The 27346-nt window shown below is 47.2% G+C and overlaps 2 protein-coding genes across 6 annotated transcripts in view; both read left to right on the top strand.

Moving 5' to 3' along the window:
- The window catches only part of RPS27A (ribosomal protein S27a), a 394104-nt gene that overhangs the window by 104757 nt on the left and 262001 nt on the right, over positions 1–27346 (top strand). The window lies entirely within an intron of this gene.
- The window catches only part of EML6 (EMAP like 6), a 345807-nt gene that overhangs the window by 315216 nt on the left and 3245 nt on the right, over positions 1–27346 (top strand). For all 5 annotated transcript variants that reach the window (XM_067007573.1, XM_067007577.1, XM_067007575.1 and 2 more), the window contains 13 exons: positions 1120–1198; positions 4815–4944; positions 6484–6582; positions 7592–7765; positions 17941–18149; positions 18953–19110; positions 19770–19884; positions 21378–21566; positions 23100–23272; positions 23715–23877; positions 25499–25602; positions 26286–26439; positions 26839–26939. In XM_067007573.1, coding sequence (XP_066863674.1) covers positions 1120–1198; positions 4815–4944; positions 6484–6582; positions 7592–7765; positions 17941–18149; positions 18953–19110; positions 19770–19884; positions 21378–21566; positions 23100–23272; positions 23715–23877; positions 25499–25602; positions 26286–26439; positions 26839–26939 — 1848 coding nt within the window. The remainder of the gene's footprint in view (positions 1–1119; positions 1199–4814; positions 4945–6483; positions 6583–7591; positions 7766–17940; positions 18150–18952; positions 19111–19769; positions 19885–21377; positions 21567–23099; positions 23273–23714; positions 23878–25498; positions 25603–26285; positions 26440–26838; positions 26940–27346) is intronic.

Here is a 27346-nt window from a genome sequence, read left to right as displayed (position 1 = left end):
TTTCTCCCTATCCTGTAGGCGCTTTAGTGCAGAGTTTGCCCAGAGACGCCAGGGTATGAGCTTTCTGAATTTGCAGAGCGGTGCACTCTTTCATTTCTGTTTTAGCTCTTTGCTGGCATGCTCGGGAAGCATGGTGTGTGCCACACGGGAATGTCTGTTCACTTGGACGGTGCTTGTGCATGAATGAGGTGCTTGCTAGTGTGGCTCTGACCTGTACTAAGTTTCTCACTTGGCTTTGTGTGCTGCTCGCAAGGGGATCCAGGTAATCCTTTCTCTTTGCATAGCCCAAGAGCCGTAGCTAATGGATTTGAGCAAGCGGCGGGAGCGGGTGTGGGTCCCTCCTGTCCATCCCTGGACCCCTAAACTCCGAGAAGTCTGATTTGAGGGAAGTCCACGTTACCAAAAGATCGCCCTCCTCATATACAAGTCCTTGAGGGCTTACCCATTAAAGAAATCTCTTAATTAAAATGGGAGGCCCAGATCTCCAACACCAAGCAGGGAAAAGTAACCTTGGGCATGGTGGTAGCAGTTGAATGCAGACCATGACCCTGAGGGACGGGGCAGTGGAGGAGTTTGTTCTGTCTTTCATGCTTTTGCTTCCTACACGCCCTTTGGTGTGGCAAGAATGACCTGGGCGCTTGGCCTTCAGGGCCCGTTCCCAGGCATGGCTTGTAAGTCCTACTTCACAACACGCCACGATCTCTGGCCACCTAATTCTGAACAGTGTTGGTACATCCCTGTCTGAAGAATGGCTGGTGGGTTCAGGAAGTGTGGCCTCTTCCTTCCCAGACTTAGGCTCCTCTTTAGTTTTAAAACCAGCCCCTCTGGCTCACGCATTCTTCCTGGCTCCCAGGAGAGAGGGACTGACCCCGACTGCGTTGCCTTACGTGTGGGGAAGCCCAACCCGGTGCCTGTGAATCCAGGACCCAAAATGTCAGAAACAGCTTTTCCTGGGGGTGTGGGGGAGGGAGGGGGCAGGACAGATCAGACCCAGGCGTGGGGTCCTCCAAGTGGGGGAGGGGAGGGAGCCTGGCACTGGTCTTAGCTGACCTTGCTGGACAAGTAACCTTGCTGCCTTTGGTTCAACACTGTGCTTCTTTTGGCCACTCTCTGTTCTAGACCACCCGTTAGCAGAGCAGCTCCCCAGCCTGAGAAACTCCAGAAGAACAGTATCACCAAAAAAAAGAAACTGGTTGAGGTGAGGAGGTTAAACTATTTTGCTTTTAATCTGATATCGATGTTCTAAGATCCGCCTGGTGGACATCACCATCTGCAAGTCCCACACAGCGGTTCCCAACCTTTTGGGCACCAGGGACTGGTTTCGTGGAAGACAGTCTTTCCACGGATGCGGGGGGAGGTGCAGATGTTTGGGGGATGGTTCAAATGCATTACATTTATTGTGTACTTTACTTCTATTATTATTACATTGTAATGTCTAATGAAAAAATTATACAACTCACCATAATGCAGAGTCAGTGGGAGTGCTGAACTTGTTTTCACTTGCCACTCACGGACAGGGTATTGATATGAGTCTGCAAGCAGTTGATTTATCATGGTCTCTGTGCAGTCAAACCTCTCTGCAGATGAGAATCTGTATTTGCAGCCGCTCCCCAGCACTCGCATCACCGCCTCAGCTCCACCTCAGACCATCAGGCATTAGATTCTCATAAGGAGCCTGCAAACAAGATCCCCTCCGCATGCGCAGTTCGCAGTAGGGTTCACGCTCCTATGAGAATCTAATGCCGCCTGCTGATCTGACAGGAGGCGGAGCTCAGATGGTAATGCGAGCCATGAGGAGCGGCTGTAAGTACAGATGAAGCTTCGCTCGCTCACCCACTGCTCACCTCCTGCTGTGTGGCCTGGTTCCTAACAGGCACTGGTCTGTGGCCTGGGGGTTGGGTACCCCTGCCACAGATGCCTTCAAGTGACCCTGACTGGACCCGATGGCTCTCCCTTATCCTCTGTCCCTTCCACACAGTACTGTGTCCCCCAGCAGTGACCAGAGTCACATCCTCACATCCCCTGGGTCATGTTCTTTCAGCCCTGCCTTGAAGGGTTCCTTCAGACCCTTCCCAGGTCCTGTGGGTTCTAACTCAAAAATGTCCCATGTCCTTCAGACCTGGCCCCTTTTCCCTGTACCTAGTAGCACTCAGGGAGTGGGGTGCATAGCGAGTGCAAGCTTATTCACTGTCTCTAATGTTGTTTGAGCCCTTGCCATGTGCCAGTACCTTGCTGTATATATACTTCCCACCAAGTATTTCACACATGCCTCACATCTACAAGGTAGGTACCGTATTGTTCCATTTTATAGATGAGAACACTATAGCTCAGAGAAGTCAAGTGATATGTTAGGCCCCAGCCCAAGATCACCAAGCCAGTAAGTGGAGAGGGCTTTGTACTCAGTTGTTAGGATGGCAGCTCCAGGGGACCTGCTGTTTTCCGAAAGAGACCTCCTAACTGTTCTTTCTGCCCTCAGACTTTTCCCTCTCCTCTTTGACACATGCCTTTGCTGCCCACAGAGTTAGCTCTTGAAAATACAACTCTTCATGCCTCACCCCAGCTTTAAGACCCAGGAGGTTCCCACATTCCTGATGGGATCCAAGCTCATGGTTTCAGAACCTCACCCGGGAGCCCCCTTCCTAGCTCATCACCTGAGATTCTCCACTGCAACTCATGTCCCTAACCCCAAAGCCATGAATGTTCTCTGAAGCTGCCTGGGACTTTCAGGCCCCTGTGATTTCAAGCTTCTTATGCTTAGAAGGCTCCTCCTCCTCCCTCCCCACACCCCACCCTTCCAAGCCCTTCTCTGTGCAATCTTCCCTGATGCTCCCCACCCTAAACCTCCTGTACTCCACCCTCCCCACACGCCCTCCTCCACACCCTTGTCAGGGCTCTACTACCATTGTTCCTTACTCATCTCTCTCCTCTGCTGCACTCCAAACTCCTGAGGCCGAAAAATCTATCTGAAACATTTGTATCGGAAAAGGGAAATATATTGCTGGGGGTTTATCATAGAACACAGCACAGGTCAGGAAATACAGCTGAACTTCAGGAAAGACAGGGTCCAGGAGCTGAAAAGCTGCCCTAAGCCAAGATGGTGCCCATTTCTGCCCAGCAGGGCCTTTGTGCATGCCTGATGCATTCGTCTCTTTTCCTACAGACTTCTTTTATTTTTTTTTTTATTTTTTGGTGGTACGCGGGCCTGTCACTGTTGTGGCCTCTCCCGTTGCGGAGCACAGGCTCCGGACGCACAGGCTCAGTGGCCATGGCTCACGGACCCAGCCGCTCCGCGGCATGTGGGATCTTCCCGGACCGGGGCACGAACCCGTGTCCCCTGCCTCGGCAGGCGGACTCTCAACCACTGCGCCACCAGGGAAGCCCCCCTGCAGACTTCTTGAACTTCCTTAGTAGACTGTGGTGCTATCCAGTGCCCAAGTTTTACATCTCCTACCAGTGTCCTCAATTCTAAATTCCTGGCGGAAACTATCTGATTGGCCCAGCTTGAGTCAGTTGTCCACCTAGACTGGGGATCACATATTACACATGCGGTTTCTGGGAAACACATGGGGTGGGGAAGAGACTAGGGGTGGGTAGCCGCTCGCTCAGTTGAAAGGAGGAGAAGCGCTTTCCAGGTGAGAGATAATTTAAAAAAACAAACAAAAAAAGAGTTATAAAAATAGGAAACCTCCTGATAACGTGGGCTAAATGAACATGTCAGCTTGACCAAGGGTCACAGGAGATGTGAGAGCAGGGCCTGATTGTGCCAACTTAAGGAGTCTGGACTTTCCCATAGGTAGTGAAAGTCAGTGAATACTTTTGAGTAGGAGGTGTTGTGGTATTTTAGAATTAATCTGATGTTTGCAATTCGCAAGCTTTGGAGAGAGAAAAGGCTCTCCATGAATCAGGGAACCTAGAGAAAAGGGACCCACATCTTTTTGTTGTTGTTGTCGTTGTTGTTTGTTTTTGCGGTACGTGGGCCTCTCACCGCTGCGGCCTCTGCCGTCGCGGAGCACAAGCTCCGGACGCGCAGGCCCAGCGGCCCCGGCCCACGGGCCCAGCCGCTCCGCGGCACGCGGGATCCTCCCGGCCCGGGGCACGAACCCGCCTCCCCTGCATCGGCAGGCGGACTCTCAACCACCGCGCCACCAGGGAAGCCCACATCTTCTTAATCTTGTATCCCTCCCCGCCAAGCCCCAGCCAGCAAAGTGCCCGGTGCAGAAGAGCTGCCAACAATACAGGTGTGTCAAGTCGAATTAAGAAGAGATCTGATCTGAATCAGTCACTGCTTTTGTCATGGAAGACAAGACAAGGAGAAGAGAAAGACTGTAAACCTAGAACAGTATCTAGTTGTTGGGGAGAAAAGAACGCAGATGGTGTAGAAACTTTGTAGGGCAGGCACCGAGCAACAGAAGGAGCATGGCATTTGCCTCCGTGCTGTGCTCCGCTGGTCCCTGCTGCATCTGAGACACCATTCAGCTCACCTTCGAGAGCACCTGCCAAGGCACAGACCTAAAACTTCTGGGTAACCTTTACCGGATATCACCTTGGTAGGCTTTGCCTCGCCTGAGGAGCAAGGAAGCAAATCTTTTTTATTTCGAAAACTCACTGTGATTCTACATGTTAGCCTGTCCCCCTATTATGTCAAGGAAATAAAGAAGGGCTGCACTGTATCCCCAGCTGGTCAAGGAGTGAGTGGTGGGCTGTCTCACCAGCCTCATGGTTCCCATGACATGCATGGCTGTCCCCAAAGTGCGGGTTTGTTCCTGTGCTGTTACTTCCTCTAAGGACCCTTTCATCCTTGTGTGGGAATGTAGGAGCTGGCTCTCGACCACGTGTTTGGCTACAGAGGGTTTGACTGCCGCAATAACCTGCATTACCTGAATGACGGTGCTGACATCATCTTCCACGCAGCTGCGGCCGGCATCGTTCAGAACCTGTCCACAGGTAAATGGGTTGGGAGAAACCGCCATCTGAACACAGCCTTTTATTTTAGCCCTTTTATGAACTTTCCCTCTGGTTAGATGCCCCAAAGCTTAAGCTCTCTCTTCCCTTTAGAGCCATTCCACTCCATTCCAGACTGGTGCCATTTAGTCCTGGAAGATGCCCATGCCCACGTTCACAGAGTCAGACCCTCTTTCTCTTTATCCCTCGCCCAGCCACATCTCTTCTCAGGCCCTGGAAGGGAGGTGTCGGTGTTTCCATCAGCTCCACGGAGGCTGGGAGGGATGGAGGGAAGCCAGAAGGAGGGTGTGGGAAGTAGAGAAACCCTTATAGACAGTAACCAAGAACAAAAAAAGGGGGAACTTTTCTCATTGATTTTTAACAGGCACCAAATTTTTTAGCAACTCAGATTTTCAAGTTTTGTTTGTTTTGAATAGTTAACCACCTTCACGATGAGAATGAGAAAAATAAAACAGTAAACAAAAATACCTAAAATGTCCCTTAACTATAGAATGACTCTTAAATTTTAAAAAACGTTTAAAAAGAAACACCTCAAGCAAAAAGAATCATTCAGAAACGAATTTAATAGACACCCTTATTTTTACCACAAGATTTAAACATGGTAACATGTTGCTTTTATTTGCTTTATATCTTAAACCTTTTCTTCCCCTCAAATCTTTGTGTTCCTCCATAGTTCTTTGTAGTTCATGCATAGATTTTTTTTAGACAGTAAAATCACTGGGCACATAATGATTTGTTTTTTGGGGGCGAGGGGGGCCTTGGAATTTTCTATACATTTTTCTCAATTTTATGGCCACATGTTACCAGGTTAGTAGCAATGTGCTGTATTCCATGCCATCCCTTGCCTCTCAGTTCCTGTGCATTTGGGTGGGTTTACAGTGACCACTTGGGCAGTCAGCAAACTGTTTGCTGCAATAGATGATAAAGCTTTTCCTGTCCTTTCTTCCACTTCCTGTGACACATGTTGACTTAGGGCTTCAGGGGGGTGAAGCCATCACCTGCACTATCCAGGCACCCAGGAGATTAGCACTTTGATAGATAAAGATGATTAAAAGGGATTTCCTAAGTATTCTCCTGTTTAGTCTTCCCTTTCCAATGAGTACATGGTGCCATTTTGCTCAGCAAAGTGCTATCACCAGGTGCCCCCTCCCTGCCCTGCCCAGAGAAAGAGACACTGAGAAGCCGTGGGTCCTGGGCTGCAGGAAGAGGAACCGTTCTGGACTCTGGAAGCCTATGCACTTGGACTGTGCTGTGGCGCCAGCCAGGATGCAGAAGGATTGAAGTGGAACTTGTGTGTTAGATACGGATTAGATAACAGACACCAGCTGTCCTCCTGATCCTGGGACAGAATGTGTCAATGTAAAAAAGGATCTCCCATCTCCCTAAGGATGATTCCGAGAGTGAGAGTTCAGCAGTTTAAGCTCTCGCTTCTACAAGGCCTTTCCAAAGACTCACACAAAGCTTTGGGGTTGCACCAAAAGCTCTTTCAGGCCCCTGCTCACCCTGCCCCGTCTCTCCTAGGGAGCCAGAGCTTCTACCTGGAGCACACAGATGACATCCTCTGCCTCACGGTGAACCAGCACCCCAAGTACAGAAACGTGGTGGCCACCAGCCAGATAGGTAGGAGGGTCCTGCAACCGCTGAGGCTCTCCCAGCTGAGCAGAGACGTTGACTTAGCAGCAGTTATTGGGGAGGCTGCGGGCAGGTCACTGGTATCCACCCTTTCTCGATGTCACTCTTGATTTATTGAGCCCTGAATGTATCTGTGTCGCCTGAGTTGACACAACCAGTGATTGGTGACCTGAAGGACCATTAAGTCAGACCAGAGCCTCATCATCCAAATAAACGGGTGGCCCCCATCCCTGGGGACTTGTGAGAATAATTTTACAGAGCCCGGGTGTCAAGTGAAGAGCCCCTCATCTGAAGCCTGGAGGTTGTGCTTGGCAAGGGTAGATTCCAATATGTGTGCCTGGCTCTTCTCACCCTAGGAAAATGCCAGTGACAAATGTGAACTGATTCACATTCGTGAAGAGTGGTGGTTGTTTTCTTTTCACTCCGTCATTTCCAAGGCAATTTTTCCAAACATATCTTCCTGCTTGTTTTCATTGAAGCCATGCCCATTTTAAAATTTAATTTGGAACTCTCTGATGCTGGTGTTAAGTGCTTCACTCTTAGAAACATGACTTACTTTAGCTATTGTTTTCCCTTGACGCTTCCTCATTGCCATTGCTCATCCAATGCAGGTGATATTACGGAGACCCCAGGTAAGGCTGTTCCATCCGTGAGTAGTTTGAATCTGCACAGCAAAACCATGTCAATGTACCTCATTTGCTGATTGTACCTGGCTGAGTTGCAGATACAAATCATTGACCTCACCAGTTTCCTTTGTGTAAACTCCACCTCGAGTGTGTGTGTTGGACATAAACACCCTTAGGTCTCTGCCTCTGAAAGCACAGCAGATGTTTCCCGTTGTCTCTCACCTCCGGCCAGGCCAAGCCATAGGTCTCTTAGCCCCCGTCACCGTAACGCCCCAAACACCTGTCCTAAAGCGGCTTTTAGGTGAGCGTCAGCGTTGCCTCGGCTCCGCCATTCCCCAGCCTTAGCTCTTCGTTGTACCTCCCACATTCAGGAGCAACACCTTCCATCCACGTGTGGGACGCCATGACCAAACACACCCTCTCCGTGCTGCGGTGCTTCCACTCGAAGGGGGTGAATTACATCAACTTCAGCGCAACCGGGAAGCTGCTGGTGTCAGTGGGCGTGGACCCCGAGCACACCATCACCGTCTGGCGCTGGCAGGAGGGTAAGGGAAGCGGGCTTTCTGTCCCTCTGGGAGGCTTGTTTGTGGCATAGGCTGGGCTCCAACCTAGATCTGCCTCACTCCACGGCCCACCATAGGCACTGCTGCCTCATCAGCAGAAACCAGGGCTCTTGGGATCCTAGAGAAGCTGCTCGTCAGCTGCCACTGCATCCCTGGACCCCCTGGCCTCTGGAGTCCTGAGCTGGTCAGTGAAGGGTCTTTGGGCACTTTGGGAAAGTGGCTCAGTGCTGGCTGGCTCCCTCCTCAGACAGAAGGCAGCAGCCTCCACCATTTCTGTCCTAATCACCTACCTACCCAAACTTCCTTGTCTGTCTGGTGAACCCTGGATCCTGCTGCAGCTTTGTCACCCCGATTGCCTTCTTACAGGAACTGGGATGGGGTTTTATCACCGTAGTCTTAGAAACTCTTTTTATTGACATTTTTGAAATGGGGATTCACCTTATAATTAAGGCTTACATTTAATGTGACAAGATTTCTATCTTGTCCTCCCCCAATATGTGCACGCACACAGGCTGCTACTAAATTTACGGTCTTCTTTGAATCAAATATATGCAATCTTCCATGTATATTGTCAGGGTGGCAAAAGCGGATCCAGTTAGTTAAGACATTAATGAGGTCTTTCTCCAGCCAGGCCGCCTGTATCTGGGGCGTGCTAAGCCAGGCAGGCACAGAGGAAGCACTTCTCCAATCCAGGGCTTCTCGAGTCCAATGATCTCAGAGGGAGATCTGTGCATGATCTCAGGCACGGTACCTGCCCCTGCCTTGCCTCTTGCTCACCTAGGGCCCCTTCTGACTTCCCAAGTGGATTGGTGGAGCCAGGACTTTTAAATAAGCTCCCAGAAAAAAGAGAAGTCTTCCCTTGGTAATTTTCTCCCATTATCTTTGTTGGAACCAGCATTTGTCTGCATGGAAGGGTTCTAAGTCAGCGATAATGTCTCATAGCCTGACACCAACCAGCAACTCTTCTGAGCTGATTATGTGTGGTTTTTGCCTTCACTTCAAGTGCTGCTTAAAGATAAATAATGTGGTTTTGAGGGAGGTTTATATCCATTCTTTGTTATCATTGGAGAGCGTATTATTCATTTCTCATTTGTCTTTAACAAGTTATCTTGTGGAACGCTTGCGTGTGTGTGTGTGTGTGTGTGTGTGTGTGAAACAAGATTAAATGGAATAAAAAAATGAGCTTAATATGTAAAATGCATGTTGTCAGGTTCTAGATACTTGTATGAAATTTGTTCTGAGCAACCTGGAAGCCAGTGCAAAGAGGGAGACAGGCGTCTTCGCAATTAGAAGTGTCCATGAGGTTAAAACAAGGCAAAAGCAAACAATGGATTAGAAGAAATGTGCATGTTATTTATTTTGTATTTTCCCCATGATTGCTGAAATTAATCCTCTTTCCATCTCTTTATTGGCCACTTACATTGCTTCTTCTGCAGTTCAGCTGTTCAAATCCTTTTTCTACTGTGGGTGGGAGGGTTGTCTTTTGCTTATGCTTTGTTGCTCTTTACTGATTGTCTTCTAAAGCATCGCATATGTTTTCTTCCAGTCTGTTGTTTGTTTTTTAAATTAGTTTATAGTATCCTTGGGGACCATGGTTTTTAAAAGCTCTGAGCCCTATAGGTAGTGAGGAACCTGTTCCAGTAAGTCAGGCATTCCATCTTCAGGGAGAGAATTACTGCCCCGAGAGGTAACCTGAGGGTCTCCTGAGCCATTCCTGGGAAGGATTCCAGGAGGGAATGTCTGAGGGCCGGCTACAGGCCCAGCCATGTTAAGAACCCATCACTACTCTAATAGCCATTTAAAAGTAAATAAATACAAGTGATGAGGAAGAGAGGAAGAAAAAAAATATATGAGTAAATAATATAGGGAGATTGATTAAGAGGAAGTTGGAATTCAGACATTAAGAATAAGAAGAAAATGGAAAGAAAAGAAGTTTAAAATAAACATTAAAAACTCAAGGGAGAGGGCTTCCCTGGTGGCCCAGTGGTTGAGAGTCCACCTGCCGAGGCAGGGCACACAGGTTCGTGCCCCGGTCCGGGAAGATCCCACATGCCGTGGAGCGGCTCGGCCCGTGAGCCATAGCCGCTGAGCCTGCGCGTCCGGAGCCTGTGCTCCGCAACGGGAGAGGCCACAGCAGTGAGAGGGCCGCGTACCGCAAAAAAAAAAAAAAAAAAAAGAACATTAAAACTCAAGGGAGGACCTTCAAGATGGCAGAGGAGTAAGACATGGAGATCACCTTCCTCCCCACAAATACATCAGAAATACATCTACACGTGGAACTGCTCCTACAGAACACCTACTGAATGCTGGCAGAAGACCTCAGGCTTCCCAAAAGGCAAGAAACTCCCCATGCACCTGGGGAGGGCAAAAGGAATAAAGGAAAAACAGAGACAAAAGAATAGGGACAGGACCTGCACCACTGGGAAGGAGCTGTGAAGGAGGAAAGGTTTCCACACACTAGAAACCCCTTTGCAGGCGGAGATGGTGGGTGGCAGAGGGGGAAGCTTCGGAGCCCCGGAGGAGAGCACAGTAACAGGGTGCAAAGGGCAAAGCAGAGAGATTCCCGCACAGAGGATGGGTGCCGACCAGCATTCACCAGCCTGGGAAGCTTGTCTGCTCACCTGCTGGGGCGGGCGGGGGCTGGGAGCTGAGGCTCGGGTTTCGGTGGGATCACAGGGAGAGGACTGGGGTTGGCTGCGTGAACACAGCCTGAAAGGGTTAGTGTGCCACAGCTAGCCAGGAGGGAGTCCGGGAGAAGTCTGGAGCTGCCGAAGAGGCAAGAGACTTTTTCTTGCCTCTTTGTTTCCTGGTGCGTGAGGAGAGGGGATTAAGAGTGCTGCTTAAAGGAGCTCCAGAGATGGGCGCGAGCCACACTCTGAGCGCGGACCCCAGAGATGGACATGGGACGCTAAGGCTGCTGCTGCCATCACCAAGAAGCCTGTGTGCAAGCGCAAGTCACTATCCACACCTCCACTCCTGGCAGCCTGTGCAGCCTGCAACTGCCAGGGTCCCGTGATCCAGGGACAACTTCCCCAGGAGAATGCACAGCACACCTCAGGCTGGTGCAACGTCATGCTGGCCTCTGCAGCCCCAGGCTCGCCCCGCATTCTGTACCGCTGCCTCCCCCTGTCCTGAGTGAGCCAGAGCCCCTGAATCAGCTATTACTTTAACCCCGTCCTGTCTGAGCAATGAACAGATGCCTTCAGGCGACCTACACACAGAGGTGGGGCCAAATCCAAAGCTGAACCCCAGGAGCTGTGTGAACAAAGAAGAGAAAGGGAAATCTCTCCCAGCAGCTTCAGGAGCAGCAGATTAAATCTCCACAATCAACTTAATGTACGCCTGCATCTCTGGAATACCTGAATAGACAATGAATCATCCCAAATTGAGGCAGTGGACTTTGGGAGCAACTGTAGACTTGAGGTTTGCTTTCTGCATATAATTTGTTTCTGGTTTTATGTTTATCTTAGTATTTAGAGCTTACTATCATTGGTAGATTTGTTTATTGGCTTGCTTGCTCTTTTTATTACTTTTTTTGTTTTAATAACTTTTTAAATTTTAATAACGATTTTGTTTTATTTTACTTTCTTTTCTCTTTCTTTGTTTTTTTTCTCCCTTTTCTTCTGAGCCGTGTGGCTGACAGGGTCTTGGTGCTCTGGCCAGGTGTCAGGCCTGAGCCTCAGTGGTGAGAGGGCCGAGTTCAGGACATTGCTCCACCTCCTGGCTCCACATAATATCAATTGGCAAGAGCTCTCCCAGAGATCTCCATCTCAACACTAAGACCTAGCTCCACTCAACAACCAGCAAGCTCCAGTGATGGACACCCCATGCCAAACAACTAGCAAGACAGGAACACAACCCCACCCATTAGCAGAGAGACTGACTAAAATCATAATAAGTTCACAGACACCCCAAGACACACCACCGGACTCGGTCCTGCCCACCAGAAAGATAAGATCCAGCCTCATCCACCAGAACACAGAAACCAGTCCCCTCTACCAGGAAGCCTACACAACCCACTGAACCAACCTTACCCACTGGGGACAGACACCAAAAACAACGGGAACTAAGAACCTGCAGCCTGCAAAAAGGAGACCCCAAACACAGTAAGTTAAGCAAAATGAGAAGACAGAGAAACACACAGCAGATGAAGGAGCAAGGTAAAAAGCCACCAGACCAAACAAATGAAGAGGAAGTAGGTAGTCTACCTGAAAAAGAATTCAGAGTAATGATAGTGAAGATGATCCAAAATCTTGAAAATGGAATGGAGAAAATACAAGAAACGTTTAACAAGGACTTAGAAGAACTAAAGAGCAAACAAACAATGATGAAAAACACAATAAATGAAATTTTAAATTATCTAGAAGGAATCAGTAGCAGAATAACAGGTACAAAAATGGATAAGTGACCTGGAAGATAAAATGCTGGAAATAACTACTGCAGAACAGAATAAAGAAAAAAGAATAAAAAGAATTGAGGACAGACTCAGAGACCTCTGGGACATTAAATGCACCAACATTTGAATTATAGGGGTGCCAGAAGAAAAAGAGGAAAAAAAAAGGGACTGAGAAAATATTTGAAGAGATTATGGTTGAAAACGTCCCTAATATGGGAAAGGAAATAGTCAAGTCCAGGAAGCACAGAGAGTCCCATACAGGATAAATCTAAGGAGCAACATGCCAAGACACATATTAATCAAACTATCAAAAATTAAATATAAAAAAATATTAAAAACAGCAAGGGAAAAACAGCAGATAACACAAAGGAATCCCTATAAGGTTAACAGCTGATCTTTCAGCAGAAACTCTGCAAGCCAGAAGGGAGTGGCAGGACATATTTAAAGTGATGAAAGGGAAAAACCTACAACCAAGATTACCCAGCAAGGATCTCATTCAGATTCGACAGAGAATTAAAAGCTTTACAGACAAGCAAAAGCTAAGAGAATTCAGCACCACCAAACCAGCTTTACAACAAATGCTAAAGGAACTTCTCTAGGCAGGAAACACAAGAGAAAGAAAAGACGTACAATAACAAACCCAAAACAATTAAGAAAATGGTAATGGGAACATACATATTGATAATTACCTTAAATGTAAATGGATTAAATTCTCCAACCAGAAGACATAGACAGGCTGAATGGATACAAAAACAAGACCCATATGTATGCTGTCTACAAGAGACCCACTTCAGACCTAGGGACACATACAGACAAAGTGAGGGGATGGAAAAAGATATTCCATGCAAATGGAAATCAGAAGAAAGCTGGAGTAGCAATTCTCATATCAGACAAAATAGACTTTAAAATAAAGACTATTACCAGAGACAAAGAAGGACACTACGTAATGATCAAGGGATCAATCCAAGAAGAAGATATAAAATTTTAAATATTTATGCACCTGATGTAGGAGCACCTCAATACATAAGGCAAATCCTAACAGCCATAAAAGGGGAAATAGACAGTAACACAATTATAGTAGGGAAATTTAACACCCCACTTTCACCAATGGACAGGTCAACCAAAATGAAAATAAATAAGGAAACACAAACTTTAAATGACACATTAAACAAGATGGACTTCATTGATATTTATAGGACATTCCAACCAAAAACAACAGAAAACACTTTCTTCACAAGTTCTCATGGAACATTCTCCAGGATAGATCATATCTTGGGTCACAAATGAAGCCTTAGTGAATTTAAGAAAATTAAAATCATATCAAAAATCTTTTCTGACCATAACACTATGAGACTAGGTATCAATTACAGGAAAAAAACTGTAAGAAATACAAACACATGGAGACTATACGATACACTACTAAATAACCAAGAGATCACTGAAGAAATCAAAGAGGAAATCAAAAAATACCTAGAAACAAATGACAATGAAAACACGACGACCCAAAACCTATGGGATGCAGCAAAAGCAGTTCTAACAGGGAAGTTTATAATAATACAATCCTACCTCAAGAAACAAGAAACATCTCAAATAAACAACCTAACCTTATACCTAAAGCAATTAGAGAAAGAAGAACCAAAAAAAACCCCAAAGTTAGCAGAAGGAAAGAAATCATAAAGATCAGATCAGAAATAAGTGAAAAAGAAATGAAGAAAAGGATAGCAAAGATAAGAAAAACTAAAAGCTGGTTTTTTGAGAAGATAAAATTGATAAACCATTAGCCAGACTCATCAAGAAAAAAAGGGAGAAGACTCAAATCAACAGAATTAGAAATGAAAAAGGAGAAGTAACAACTGACACTGCAGAAATACAAAAGATTATTAGAGATTACTACAAACAACTATATGCCAATAAAATGGACAACCTGGAAGAAATGGATAAATTCTTAGAAAAGCACATCCTTCTGAGACTGAACCAGGAAAAAATAGAAAATATAAACAGACCAATCACAAGCACTGAAATTGAGACTGTGATTTTAAATCGTCTAACAAACGAAAGCCCAGGACCAGAGGGCTTCACAGGCAAATTCTATCAAACATTTAGAGAAGAGCTAACACCCATCTTTCTCAGACTCTTCCAAAATATAGCAGAGGGAGGAACACTCCCAAACTCATTCTATGAGGCCATAATCACCATGATAGAAACACCAGACAAAGATGTTAAAAAGAAAGAAAACTACAGGCCAATATCACTGATGAACATAGTTGCAAAAATCTTCAAAATGCCAGCGAACAGAATCCAGCAGCACATTAAAAGGATCATACACCATGATCAAGTGGGGTTTATCCCAGGAATGCAAGATTTCTTCAGTGTAGGCAAATCCAGATATGTGATAAACCATATTGACAAATTGAAGGAGGAAAACCATATGATCATCTCAGTAGATGCAGAAAAAGCTTTCAACAAAATTCAACACCCATTTATGATAAAAACCCTCCAGAAAGTAGGCATGGAGGGAACTTACCTCAACATAATAAAGGCCATATATGACAAACCCACAGCCAACATCATTCTCAATAGTGAAAAACTGAAACCATTTCCACTAAGATCAGGAAGAAGACAAGGTTGCTGACTCTCACCACTATTATTCAACTTCATTTTGGAAGTTTTAGCCACAGCAGTCAGAGAAGAAAAAGAAATAAAAGGAATCCAGGTCGGAAAAGAAGTAAAACTGCCACTGTTTGCAGATGACATGATACTATACATAGAAAATCCTAAAGATGCTACCAGAAAACTACTAGAGCTAATCAATGAATTTGCAAAGTAGCAGGATACAAAATCAATGCACAGAAATCTCTTGCATTCCTATACACTAATGATGAAATATCTGAAAAAGAAATTAAGGAAACACTCCCATTTACCATTGCAACAAAAAGAATAAAATACCTCGTAATAAACCTACCTAAGGAGACAAAAGACCCGTATGCTGAAAACTATAAGACACTGATGAAAGAAATTAAAGATAATACAAACAGATGGAGAGATATACCATGTTTTTGGATTGGAAGAATCAATACTGTGAAAATGACTATACTACCCAAAGTAATCTACAGATTCAGTACAGTCCCTATCAAGCTACCAATGGCATTTTTCACAGAACTAGAAGAAAAAATTTCACAATTTGTATGGAAACACAAAAGACCCCAAATAGCTAAAGCAGTCTTGAGAAAGAAAAACGGAGCCAGAGGAATCAGGCTCCCTGACTTCAGACTATGTTACAAAGCTGCAGTAATCAAGACAGTATAGTACTGGCACAAAAACAGAAATATAGATCAATGGAACAGGATAGAAAGCCCAGAGATAAACCCACACACATATGGTCACCTTATTTTTGATAAAGGAGGCAAGAATATACAATGGAGAAAAGACAGCCTCTTCAATAAGTGGTGCTGAGAAAACTGGACAGCTACATGTAAAAGAATGAAATTAGAACACTCCCTAACACCATACACAAAAATAAACTCAAACTGGGTTAAAGACCTAAATGTAAGGCCAGACACCATAAAACTCTTAGAGGAAAACATAGGCAGAACACTCTATGATATAAATCACAGCAAGATCCTTTTTGACCCACCTTCTAGAGAAATGGTAATTACAACCAAAATAAACAAATGGGACCTAATGATATTAAAAGCTTTTGCACAGCAAAGGAAACCATAAACAAGATGAAAAGACAACCCTCAGAATGGGAGAAAATGTTGCAAATGAAGCAACTGACAGAGGATTAATCTCCAAAATATACAAGCAGCTCATGCAGGTCAATATCAAAAAAACAACCCAGTCCAAAACTGGGCAGAAGACCTAAATAGACATTTCTCCAAAGAAGATATACAGACTGCCAACAAACACATGAAATGATGCTCAACATCATTAATCATTAGAGAAATGCAAATCAACACTACAATGAGGTACCACCTCACACCAGTCAGAATGGCCATCATCAAAAAATGTACAAACAATAAATGCTGGAGAGGGTGTGGAGAAAAGGGAGCCCTCTTGCACTGTTGGTGGGAATGTAAACTGATACAGCCACTATTGAAAACAGTATGGAGGTTCCTTAAAAAACTAAAAATAGAAGTATCATGCGACCCAGCAATCCCACTACTGGGCATGTACCCTGAGAAAACCATAATTCAAAAAGAGTCGTGTACCACAGTGTTCATTGCAGCACTATTTACAATAGCCAGGACATGGAAGCAACCTAAGTGTCCATCATCAGATGAATGGATAAAGAAGATGTGACACATATATACAATGGACTATTACTCAGCCAAAAAAAGAAACGAAATTGAGTTATTTGTAATGATGTGGCTGGATGTAGAGTCTGTCATACAGAGTGAAGTAAGTCAGGAAGAGAAAAACAAATATGGTATGATAACACATATATATGGAATCTAAAAAAAAAAAAAAAAGGTTCTGAAGAACCTAAGGGCAAGACAGGAGTAAAGACGCATATGTAGAGAATGGACTTGAGGACCCGAAGAGGGGGAAGGGTAAGCTGGGAAGAATTGAGAGAGTGGCATGGACTTATCTGTTTTACATTTTGTAGTGTATATAGGTAGTGGGAAGCAGCAGCATAGCACAAGGAGATCAGCTCCGTGATTTTAGACAACCTAGAGGGTGGGATAGGGAGGGTGGGAGGGAGACGCAAGAGGGAGGGGATATGGGGATATATATATATACACGTATAGCTGATTCACTTTGTTATACAGCAGAAACTAACACAATAATGTAAAGCAATTATGCTCCAATAAAGATGTTAAAAAAATAAATTAAAAGTTCAAGGACTGGAAAATAATGATGAGATAGAAAGAGATGGGATAAGACTAGAAGCGCAGAGATTTTAAAAGGAGTTAAAAGAGCAATAAAAATAACTAACTGTAGTAACTGCTTACAGAACCCTCACTGCACCAAGCCCGTTCTAAGGACTTTCCTTTTATCAATTCTTTTAATTGTCACAACAACTTATAAAGTGGGAACTATTATTATCCCCAGTTTACAGATGAGGAAACTGAGGCACAGAGAGTTTAAAATAATTTTTCCAAAATTGTTGTGCACATAAATGGTGGAGCTGAGATTTGATTAAGACAAAGGTTAAATAAAACTCAGGACAGAAATCAAAAACAGAAATAAATGAGGTTGAGGGAAAGAACCAGTAATATAAAAGGTAAACATTTTAAACCTAAAAACCATGAAAGAAAAAGGAATGTGGGGAACTTTTTAAAGAAATTAAAAGCAGAGGAATCTTGGAGAAAAACAACAACAGTCTGAAGGAATGTGTCTCCAGTGGCACTGTGGGGAGGCTGCAGCTTCCTGTGGGGTGAATCCTGTTGGAGGTGGCAAGGCAGGGGATGCCCTTAAGCTGTTTTGTCCTTTTCTCGTATATGGAAACTTCTGTCTCCTGGGCCATCCTTTCTTCCTCTGTCCACAGGTGCCTGGATGTGGCTCGTGGCTTGTGGGGACGGGGTAACGTTACGTTGGGGGTTCTGTTAGCAGCACCTGCTGCTCTGGAAATTTCCCAGACAAGGTCTCTTTCCCACCCTGGGAGTAGTGTCTGAAGGTGGGAGGGGGCGGCTGAAGAAGGAACCAGAAGTGTGCCCTGGGCCTTGCTGGGACAGAGAGCCCTCTTTCCTGGGCTGCAGCTCCCCTGCCTGGCCCGGGAGCGTAGGACCCATCTCACCAGACTCTCTCACCCACGCAGGTGCCAAGGTTGCTAGCCGAGGGGGCCACCTGGAGCGCATATTCGTGGTGGAGTTTCGCCCTGACTCAGACACGCAGTTTGTGTCTGTCGGAGTCAAGCACATGAAGTTCTGGACCCTGGCAGGCAGTGCCCTGCTTTATAAGAAAGGGGTCATCGGGTCCATGGAGGCTGCCAAGATGCAGACGATGCTCTCCGTGGCCTTCGGTGCTGTGAGTTTCAGCAGAAGCTTCCTGACGGGACCCTGAACCCCTGGGCGTGGGCATGGGGGGCAGGTATATCCTAGAAGCTGTGAACAGCAAGGAAGCCATTTCCACAGATCTCCTTTACGGGATTGTTTGCAACCACTGTTTTGTTTCCTTAGCACAGATGGGTGAGTTGACTGTATTTTTCCCCTCAAAATGTTAATCGGAAAAAAGCAGGACCCCGACCCAGGGCTGGAGTTTCATTATTCCAGAGCCAGATTGACTTGCAGGCCTGTCCAACTAAGCTAGTTGGCCACAGAGGCTGAGGGACATTTCCACCACTGGACAGCATCCCTTTCCCCGCAGTCCTCTTGTGCCATAAATCCCCTGACACCCTCACACAGGCTGTGGGCTGCCCTCAGCCAACACAAGCTCCCCTGGGGAAATTTTGGAACACAGCCAACTCTCTGTCCTCCAGGCGTGGATTTACCCTCCTTGTAGATGAGGCTAGGAAAGTCTCCTCGCAGACTGGGGTCCCGCCCTTCCCTGCAGTCCCCTGGGGCTGCTCACAGAATGAATGGAAGTGCATTTAAAAGCGGAGCTGTGCTCAGTGGGGAAATCAACTGTGAGTGAATTGCAAAGCTAGGTGATTTCCTTACCATATGCTCTTTTGAGAACTCTTTCGCCTTCCCTTGGCACAGATGGTCAATTTGAGTGTGTTTATGTTTCTCCGGCTCTGGTGCCTTAACAGTGGAGTGAGTGTCTGGGAGGGAACCCTCTCGAGGGCTGCAGGAAGTGTCCTGGTGTGGAAGGTGTCCCTTTGTTTACAGAACAACCTCACTTTCACGGGTGCCATCAACGGCGACGTCTACGTGTGGAAGGACCACTTCCTTGTCCGGCTGGTGGCCAAGGCTCACACAGGCCCCGTCTTCACAATGTACACGACCCTTCGGGACGGGCTCATAGTGACCGGTGGAAAAGAGCGGCCGTAAGTCCGAACTCCTCTGGGAACAACTGGTCTTTTTGGATTGTCTTGGGAGAAACTGACAGAAGCATCTCCAACTTGGAGAAAATGCAGATTTTCACTCTCCTGTCTTTTCTGCATCACGGAGATGAGTCTGCCATCTCTCCCAGAGGGCCCTGGGTCAGGACCTTCAGAAGTAAGGGTCAGAGAGGTGGTGCCTCGGTAGTTGAAAAACCAGAGAGGTGTTCTCGAACAGACCAGGTGACTCTGCTGTCCATCAGGTGTTACTGTCAGTGGCTCTTTGGGAAGAGGCAGGAGGGGTGAGAGGAGGGAGATGTCCAGTGCAGACCGGGACCATGTGAAAGCCAAGCTGCAAAATAGGAGAAACATTTCTCTTCGTCGTTCAATCTAATGAAAACATAGTTTGATTTTTTTAGATTTCGATTCTCCTTCCTCCCACGGTGGTGGCATTTGAAAGCAGTCTAGGAAATCTGCAAGTTCAAGGGGTTCTGGTAGCTCATCAGCAGGGCTTATGAAAGGGGCCACCCCAGAGGGTCTGTCCTGCTGGGTCCTGTGGATGGAGGGGCTGGGACCTTGAGGAGATGACAGGGAGAGAGGGCAGCGGAGGGTCCTGGGCGGTCTTAGGATGAGGGCTAACGTGGTAAGTTCTTGATCTTTTTCAGGACCAAGGAAGGAGGTGCTGTGAAACTGTGGGACCAGGAGATGAAGCGCTGCCGGGCCTTCCAGCTGGAGACGGGGCAGCTGGTGGAGTGTGTGCGCTCCGTGTGCCGCGGCAAAGTGAGCGCTGGGTGGGGCGGGCCTTTGCCAGCGGCGCCCAGAGTTCATCCCGCACCTTCCCGGCCGGACACTTGCCCTGTGCTGAGTGGTTGGGTCCTTAGAACAAGCCTCGGGTGTGACTCAGTGCAGAGGGGAAGCAGCTTAGCACGGTCAGACAGACCTGGGTGCAGAGTGTGACTCACCCAGTAGAACTGGCTGTGTGACCTTGGCTGTGTTGCTTAGCCTGTGTCCAGCTCATGGGTTGTTGTGAGGACTGCATGCATCATACATGCACAGCGTCTTTCATTATGCCTGGCACATGGCCACAGTCAGTAGATGTTAGCTGCTGTTATTATAGACAATGTTATTTTAGGCACAGGGATAATAAGTAGTTGCCCGTGCCCAAGGCTACGCTGCGGGGAACGGGAAGGACGGCCAAACTGTCTGACTCAAAGCCATCGGTTTTCAAGTTGTGCCTGAGCTAAATATCACACACAACTGTGGAGTTTTGTTTTTGTCTTTTAAACGTGGCTATCCAGGCTCATATCCAGAGCTACCAAGTCAGAATCTCGGGAGTGGGGCCTTGCTTGACCTTGATGTGTGTTTTCCTTTTCTTCTTCTTTATTTTTAATTCTCCAGGAGATTCTGAAGCACTTGAAAACAAATCTCTTAACCTCTATTTCATACCTTGTATTTATATTTTGGAACTGGTATCGGTCTAAGAATTTGCTTTCTAGATACTCTCCACTAAAGAGGCAAACCTGACTTGGAGTCTACATAATGGGAAATGGGGAATTTTGTTTGTAAATAGATACACAACAATCATCCAGAAGGGTAATTAGACATAGAGGAGAGAGGCAGGCAGAACGAGGCCCAGAACCTAGAAGTCATCTGGAGATGGATTTTGTTCAGTGCGAGGAAGAACTTAGGAAGAGTCTGGGCTGTCCAAGAGCAGAAACTGGCTGCCCTGCTCTGAAGTGAGCTTGCAATCACTGGACCGTTCAGCAGAGACGAGATGATGGAGAGCCCTAGTGGAACTCTCCGCAAGGTGATGGGGGAAGTACAGGCCAAGTGAGGGGCTCGCTTGAGGATGGCAAATCAGTGGCTAAGAACAAAACACTTCTTGGCTCTTCCTATTTTAATACCAGTGCCAGCAAAAGCACTTTCCCAAGTTACTCTAATAGTGTTTTTTTATATTATTTTATTTTAAATTGTGACAAAATATAGAGAATATAAAATTTACCATTTAACCATTTTTAAGTGTACAATTCAGTGGTATTAAATACATTCACATAGTTGTGCAACTATCACCACCACCCCTCCCCAGAACATTTTTCATCTTGTGAAATGGAGGCTCAGTGTCTCATAAACAATACCTCCCTTTGCCCCATCTCCCCGGACCCTGGAAACCACCATTCTACTTTGTCTCTATGAATCTGAGTATTCTGGGTACTTCATATGAGTGGGATCCTGTAGTGTTTGTCTTTCTTCTAATAGTGTTTTGATTACAACAGGGAAAGATTTTAGTGGGAACCAAGGATGGAGAAATCATTGAAGTTGGTGAAAAAAATGCTGCTTCCAACATCCTGATTGATGGACACATGGAAGGGGAGATCTGGGGCCTGGCCACACACCCCTCCAAGGACATTTTCATCTCTGCCAGTAACGACGGCACAGCCCGAATCTGGGACCTGGCTGACAAGGTCAGGGGCCAATGCTGCACAGGCTCAGATGCCCCAAGTGGGCCTCGGAGCAGTGACAGCCCTGGGCGAGGGGAGGTTCGGCCAGGGTCAGGCCAGAGTCGGGGATGGGGCTGGGCAGGAGATCGGCCACAGGGCAGCAATTAAGTTAGAGGGACTGATAATAAAAGAAATCCTGGGCTTCCCTGGTGGTGCAGTGGTTGAGAGTCCACCTGCCGATGCAGGGGACATGGGTTCGTGCTCCGGTCCGGGAAGATCCCACATGCTGCGGAGCGGCTGGGCCCATGAGCCATGGCCGCTGAGCCTGCACGTCCGGAGCCTGCGCGTCCGGAGCCTGTGCTCTGTAACGGGAGAGGCCACAGCAGTGAGAGGCCCACGTACCGCAAAAAAAAAAAAAAAAAAAAAAAAAAAGTCCTGTTCACACACACCCATTATATATATATATATATATATATATATATATATATCTTTTAGCTGTATATCCATCTATGAATATTTATAGTACAGGAATAATATAACTGAGAATGATTATTCTCTTGTCATGAAAGAACCCACAAAACTAAAAAACAGATAAATCATGTCTTCCCTGGATGGGAAGACTAAAAATGATTTAAAATGTCAAATGTTCCCAAATGGAACATTTCAATAAAAATCCCAACAAGGTTTCTCTTAGCATTTGGAAAAACAATTTAAAAATACAAAAACTTTCAAGAAAATAACTTGTCTGGAGTAAAAATGTCAAATAGGAAATCTGGGGGGAAAAAAGATTAATGTTACCAAGCCTTAGCTGATAGTAAAACAAGTACTTAAGTTCTAATAATTAAAATACTTGGTTTCGTTACAAAATGGCTAGTAAATGTTTCAGTCATATTTTCAGTGTAAGGATCATAGAACAGACATGGAGAAGGCTAAGTGTGGTGGTTATACTCCTTAGTTCATAATGATTATGTTTATTAACACCCAGTACATACCCGGTGCTTCATATATGCTATATCGTTAATGCAACGCCTTGCAAGACCAATACTAATATCGATTCTCTACACATGGGAAAATACACCCAGCTAGGGACAGAGCCGGGATTTGGGATCTGAACTAACACATGCTGAAGCTCAAACTCTTCCCCCTGAGCAAGAGGTCTGCAAGCTGCAGCCCAAGGGTCAAGTCTGCCTGCTGCCCGTTTCTGCAAAGTAAGCCATGCTTTTTGTTTATGTTCGTGTCCATGGCTGCCTTTGTGCTTCACTGGCAGAGCTGACTGGTTGTGAGAGACCATATGGACTCCAAAGCCTAAAAATATTTACTCCCAAACCCTTCACAGCAAAAGTTCGCCAACCTCTGTCCTAAACCGTGTTGTCTCTCCAGCTGCTCAGTCAAAACATACTGCCCCCCTCAGCCACACAGGGACACTTACTATTAGAAGCAAGAGGTTTGGAGCCTCCCTAGAGGCAGCCTGGCTGCTCTGGCCTGGGTGCAGGATTTCCCCTGGAGACCAGCCGAGGCGGCCAAGGGCTCAGGTTGTGTTACTTTGTGTCGATGTAGAAGCTGCTAAACAAGGTGAACCTGGGCCACGCGGCCAGGTGTGCAGCCTACAGCCCTGACGGGGAGATGGTGGCCATCGGCATGAAGAATGGAGAGTTTGTCGTCTTGTTGGTGAACAGCCTGAAAGTTTGGGGGAAGAAACGAGACCGGAAATCTGCTATCCAAGATATCAGGTACATAGCAGGCAGTCTGGGCAGGGAGGAAAAAGGCGGGCATTCATTCTCCCTCCCGCGGTTCCCATTCCAGGAGGGTCCTGGCTGGAATGAAGAGCTCACTTGTGAGAGGGTCCCTTTCAGAGAGCCAACTATGGAAGGAGACCCTCTCACACGTTAGTTCTCAGACGTCTTTGCTAATTTCCATAAGAGTGTGGTTAAAAACTTCTTATAAAATGCCTTCTACAAAAGACTGCACACATCCATTGACTTACTTACGGGGGGTTTGATCCAGAGAAGCTGTCGAATTCCATAGACTTCAGGAAAAGCTAACCACACGTGAATCATGACGTGTGATCTAATTGCTTTTGAGCTTGGGAGGCCTGTTCCAGAGCAGACCTCATGCCTGACCGGCCCTAGACAGCCCTCCTCACGGATCGTGCTCTTGGCTTGCTTTTTCTAGAATCAGCCCAGACAGCAGATTCTTAGCTGTTGGTTCTTCTGAACACACAGTTGACTTCTATGACCTCACTCAGGGCACGAGTCTGAACCGCATCGGCTACTGCAAAGATATCCCGAGCTTTGTCATTCAGATGGATTTTTCCGCGGATGGCAAATACATCCAGGTACGCTTTGGCTTTACTGATATCTGGGGTAACCATTAATAATAGTATTACAAACAGTGGCTTTTATAAAATCAGTGCTTACTCTGTGTCAGGAAATGTGTTCCCTGGAACTGGGACCTGGCTGACAAGGTCAGGGGCCAATGCTGCACAGGCTCGGATGCCTAACAGTACTTAAAGTACTGTTAGTTTCCCTCCTATTTTATAAATGAAGAAACAGAGGCTTAGAGAACTTAAGAAAGTTGAATAGAATTTAAAATAGTACTTATTCTTCAGTAGGAAAGCAGGAAACAAGCCCTAATCATCTTGATCCTCCTCTCACCACCACCCCTTCAAAGCTGCCTAATTCCTAGTTCTCTGGGGCTGCACGGAAGCCTGTGTTGCTTCTTACACTTACTCATCTCAACCCCAGATCCCATGGGTAGTGTGGTCCCTCCGACTTGGGACTCAGACTCCAGTCAGCCTGGAGTGAGAGCCCATCACTGGCCCCCGGGGAGACTGACAAGCGGGGAGCGATGGAGAGGGGTCCCACTCTTGGCACTCAGAGCTGAAAATAGAACAATGATTTCTCCAGCACTTTGAAAAACTATTATGCATTTGTGAGCCAGCCTGGGTCACGTAGTCTTTGTGAAAGGAGAGAGGATGCTTCATTCATCAAGTGTGGACTGAACCAGGCGCTACGCCAGGCTTTTGGGTGTATGAAATGGGCCTGGTCCCTGCTCTCCTGGAGCTTGCCTTGTCGTGGACAAGACGAGCATTAAATAAATCATCACAAAATATACCTATAACTACAAATTGTGATTATGTGCTGAGAAGGAATAGTACAGCGCCCTGCAGGAGCGTTTAACAGGCACTGACTGTTAAATAGATGCACTGACATCCTCTCCGTACGGTGCTGTTTAAGCTGAGGTCTGCAGGGTGTGTAGGAGTCAGCCACCCAAGGGGGGCAGGAACATGGTTCCAGGCCTTCTGCATGAAGGCCCTGATGTGGGAAAGATCTCAGCTCATCCCTGTACAGCAGGGAAATCTGGGGTGGCTGGTCTAGCACCCCAGGGAGGGAGGGGGCTGGCGATGGAGGCAGTGCCCATTGGCTGGAAAATGGTCAATTGCCTCTAGAAGTTTCCCAGAGAAGCCAGGATCAGGTCCTAATACTTCAGAAATCATCTCCCTCAGCTGCCATCCATAAGAAGACTTGCCTCAGCTCTGTTGCACAGGACCTTGGTTCTCTGAGAACAGGGGTTCCTAAATGTGAGAGCGCACCAGAATCACCTGGAGGCTTTGTGAAAGCCTGCTGGGCCCCGCCCTCAGATTGTCTGACTGGGTAGGTCTAGGGTGGGGCCCAAGAATGTGCCTCTCTAACCAGTGTCTAGCTGAGGCTGCCGGTCAAGAACCACACTTGGAGAACCTCTGCCTTAGGACTTTGGAAAATAGCAAGAAAACGGAGGGAAAAATGCCCTGCTTATGTGAACTTTGCCGCGGGCTGACCACAGGCTTTGCAGCCCGGAGCTGAGCTTGGGTTTGGTGAAAAGTCCTGGGGACGCAGAGGTTGGGAAGCGACACACCCAAAGGGGAGTCCTTTGGACAGGAAGGAAAGTTGATAGGCCTGGCTGCTTCCCACTTGCAGGTGTCAACAGGAGCCTACAAGCGTCAGGTGCATGAGGTGCCCCTGGGGAAGCAGGTCACCGAAGCCACGGTCATTGAGAAGATCACCTGGGCCTCCTGGACAAGGTGACTGGAGGAAAACTCTTCTGGAGGAAAAGGGCATGAGGGAGACTCTCGTCCCAGCCTCAGCCTCCAAGTTTGTGTGTGGCTGGGACCCGAAGCAGCTCAGAGACAGAGCTCTTTCCTTTGCGGGGTCAGGGCAGGAGGCCTCTTGCTCCCAGTCTGGCCCGCTGGCTTTGGTCTGACCTGGGCTTTTGAACCGCAAAGTCCCTCTTTTTGTGTAATCTGTCCTACTCATCCCCAACCCCGTCTAGCAAGTTCAAAGGGAAACCATCCCCCAGCTCTTGGCCAGACCCCCTGCGGTATAGCGAGGCCTCCTCCAATCCCTGGGGGGGAGAGGGAGGGCCGGCAGTGCCAGGTCGCAGGGTAAGCAGCAGGGCCCTGCCACGTCAAGGGAAAAGAGGCCACCAACCCGTGAGCTTGAAGAGCCCCACACTTCTCCCAAGCTATGTATACTCAGAAGCTTCGTAAGGAAGAGGGAGAGAACCAAAGATGGAGGTAACTTTTCTTTTTAGGGTGAAAGGGACTGGGGCAGAGAATAGTAGGAGCTGGGGCAGGTATTCAGAGGGGGAGGGGATGGGGGAGGGCTCCTCCTGCGACCACACTGAATTCCCCTCTCGTCCCTGGGAGAGGGTGCCTGACTGCATGAAGCCTTCCCACCCGTCTCACACCTCTTCCTGTTGGAACAGCATTCTGGGAGACGAAGTCATTGGCATCTGGCCACGAAACGCAGACAAGGCTGATGTCAACTGCGCGTGTGTGACCCACGCTGGCCTGAACATTGTCACGGGAGACGACTTTGGGCTCGTGAAGCTCTTTGATTTCCCTTGCACAGAGAAATTTGTGAGTTTTCCTTAGAGTAACTCCCGCACTGCCTCCAGGCTGGCTGATCTTCTGCAGTCTGCTGGAAATCGTGGCCACATCTACATGGCCATCTAGAATCTAGAACAAGAGGAATGTTGTCACAGCCCTGGGGAGACTTGGCAACACCTAACCTTTTCCTCTCCCTCAGGAGGGGAAGTCCTGGAAGCCAGGAGGATGGAGGGGGGACAGAGTGGCCACAAGTGGGGCAGGAATGAGGCAGGAAGCCAGTGAAGGGCTTGCTCACAGAGATGTTCAGAGCCAACGGGCATCCCATGGGTGAAGGGAGGTCCTAGGAGGGGGGAACCGAGTCCTGGAAGTGGTCCATGGTGGCTGAAGGAACAGGGTCTCTTAGTCACCTCCATTCACTTTTGTTCACAGGCCAAGCATAAGCGTTACTTCGGTCACTCGGCTCACGTGACGAACATCCGTTTCTCTCATGACGACAAGTACGTGGTCAGCACTGGAGGAGACGACTGCAGGTACCAGCCTGATTCTTTTGGCTCTGCCCCCAGGCCTAGCCTTCACCCCCTCCCGTCCCCACCTCAGGTGTCAGCTCCTCCCAGGGGCACGTGGAGGGGCTGAGGTGGGACAGTGAACCGGAGATCCAGTGACGACTTTCAAATAAGAAGGGCTTTAGTCTCTGGTGACTCCCAACCCAATTCTTGATGGGCCTCTGTCCCCACTAGAGCTTTCCTGGGATTAGTGAGAAGCCAAGGGCATGCAACAGCTACTCTGAGCATTGCTGGCTGGAGGGGCAGGTGGTGAGAGGCCCAAGATACTGATTCCAGTAGAAGCTGTTGGACACCCCACGGTGTCCACTGCATATAATCAAGAGGTTAGAATGACCTTGATCCATAGGCCTTTTAACTCAGAACTTCCAATTCAT

The sequence above is a fragment of the Kogia breviceps genome, chromosome 11, assembly GCF_026419965.1.
Source record: "Kogia breviceps isolate mKogBre1 chromosome 11, mKogBre1 haplotype 1, whole genome shotgun sequence".
In the NCBI taxonomy this organism is placed as follows: domain Eukaryota; kingdom Metazoa; phylum Chordata; class Mammalia; order Artiodactyla; family Physeteridae; genus Kogia; species Kogia breviceps.
The sequence above is the reverse complement of the archived record's forward strand: the minus strand, read 5'-3'. Positions and strand labels throughout refer to the sequence as shown.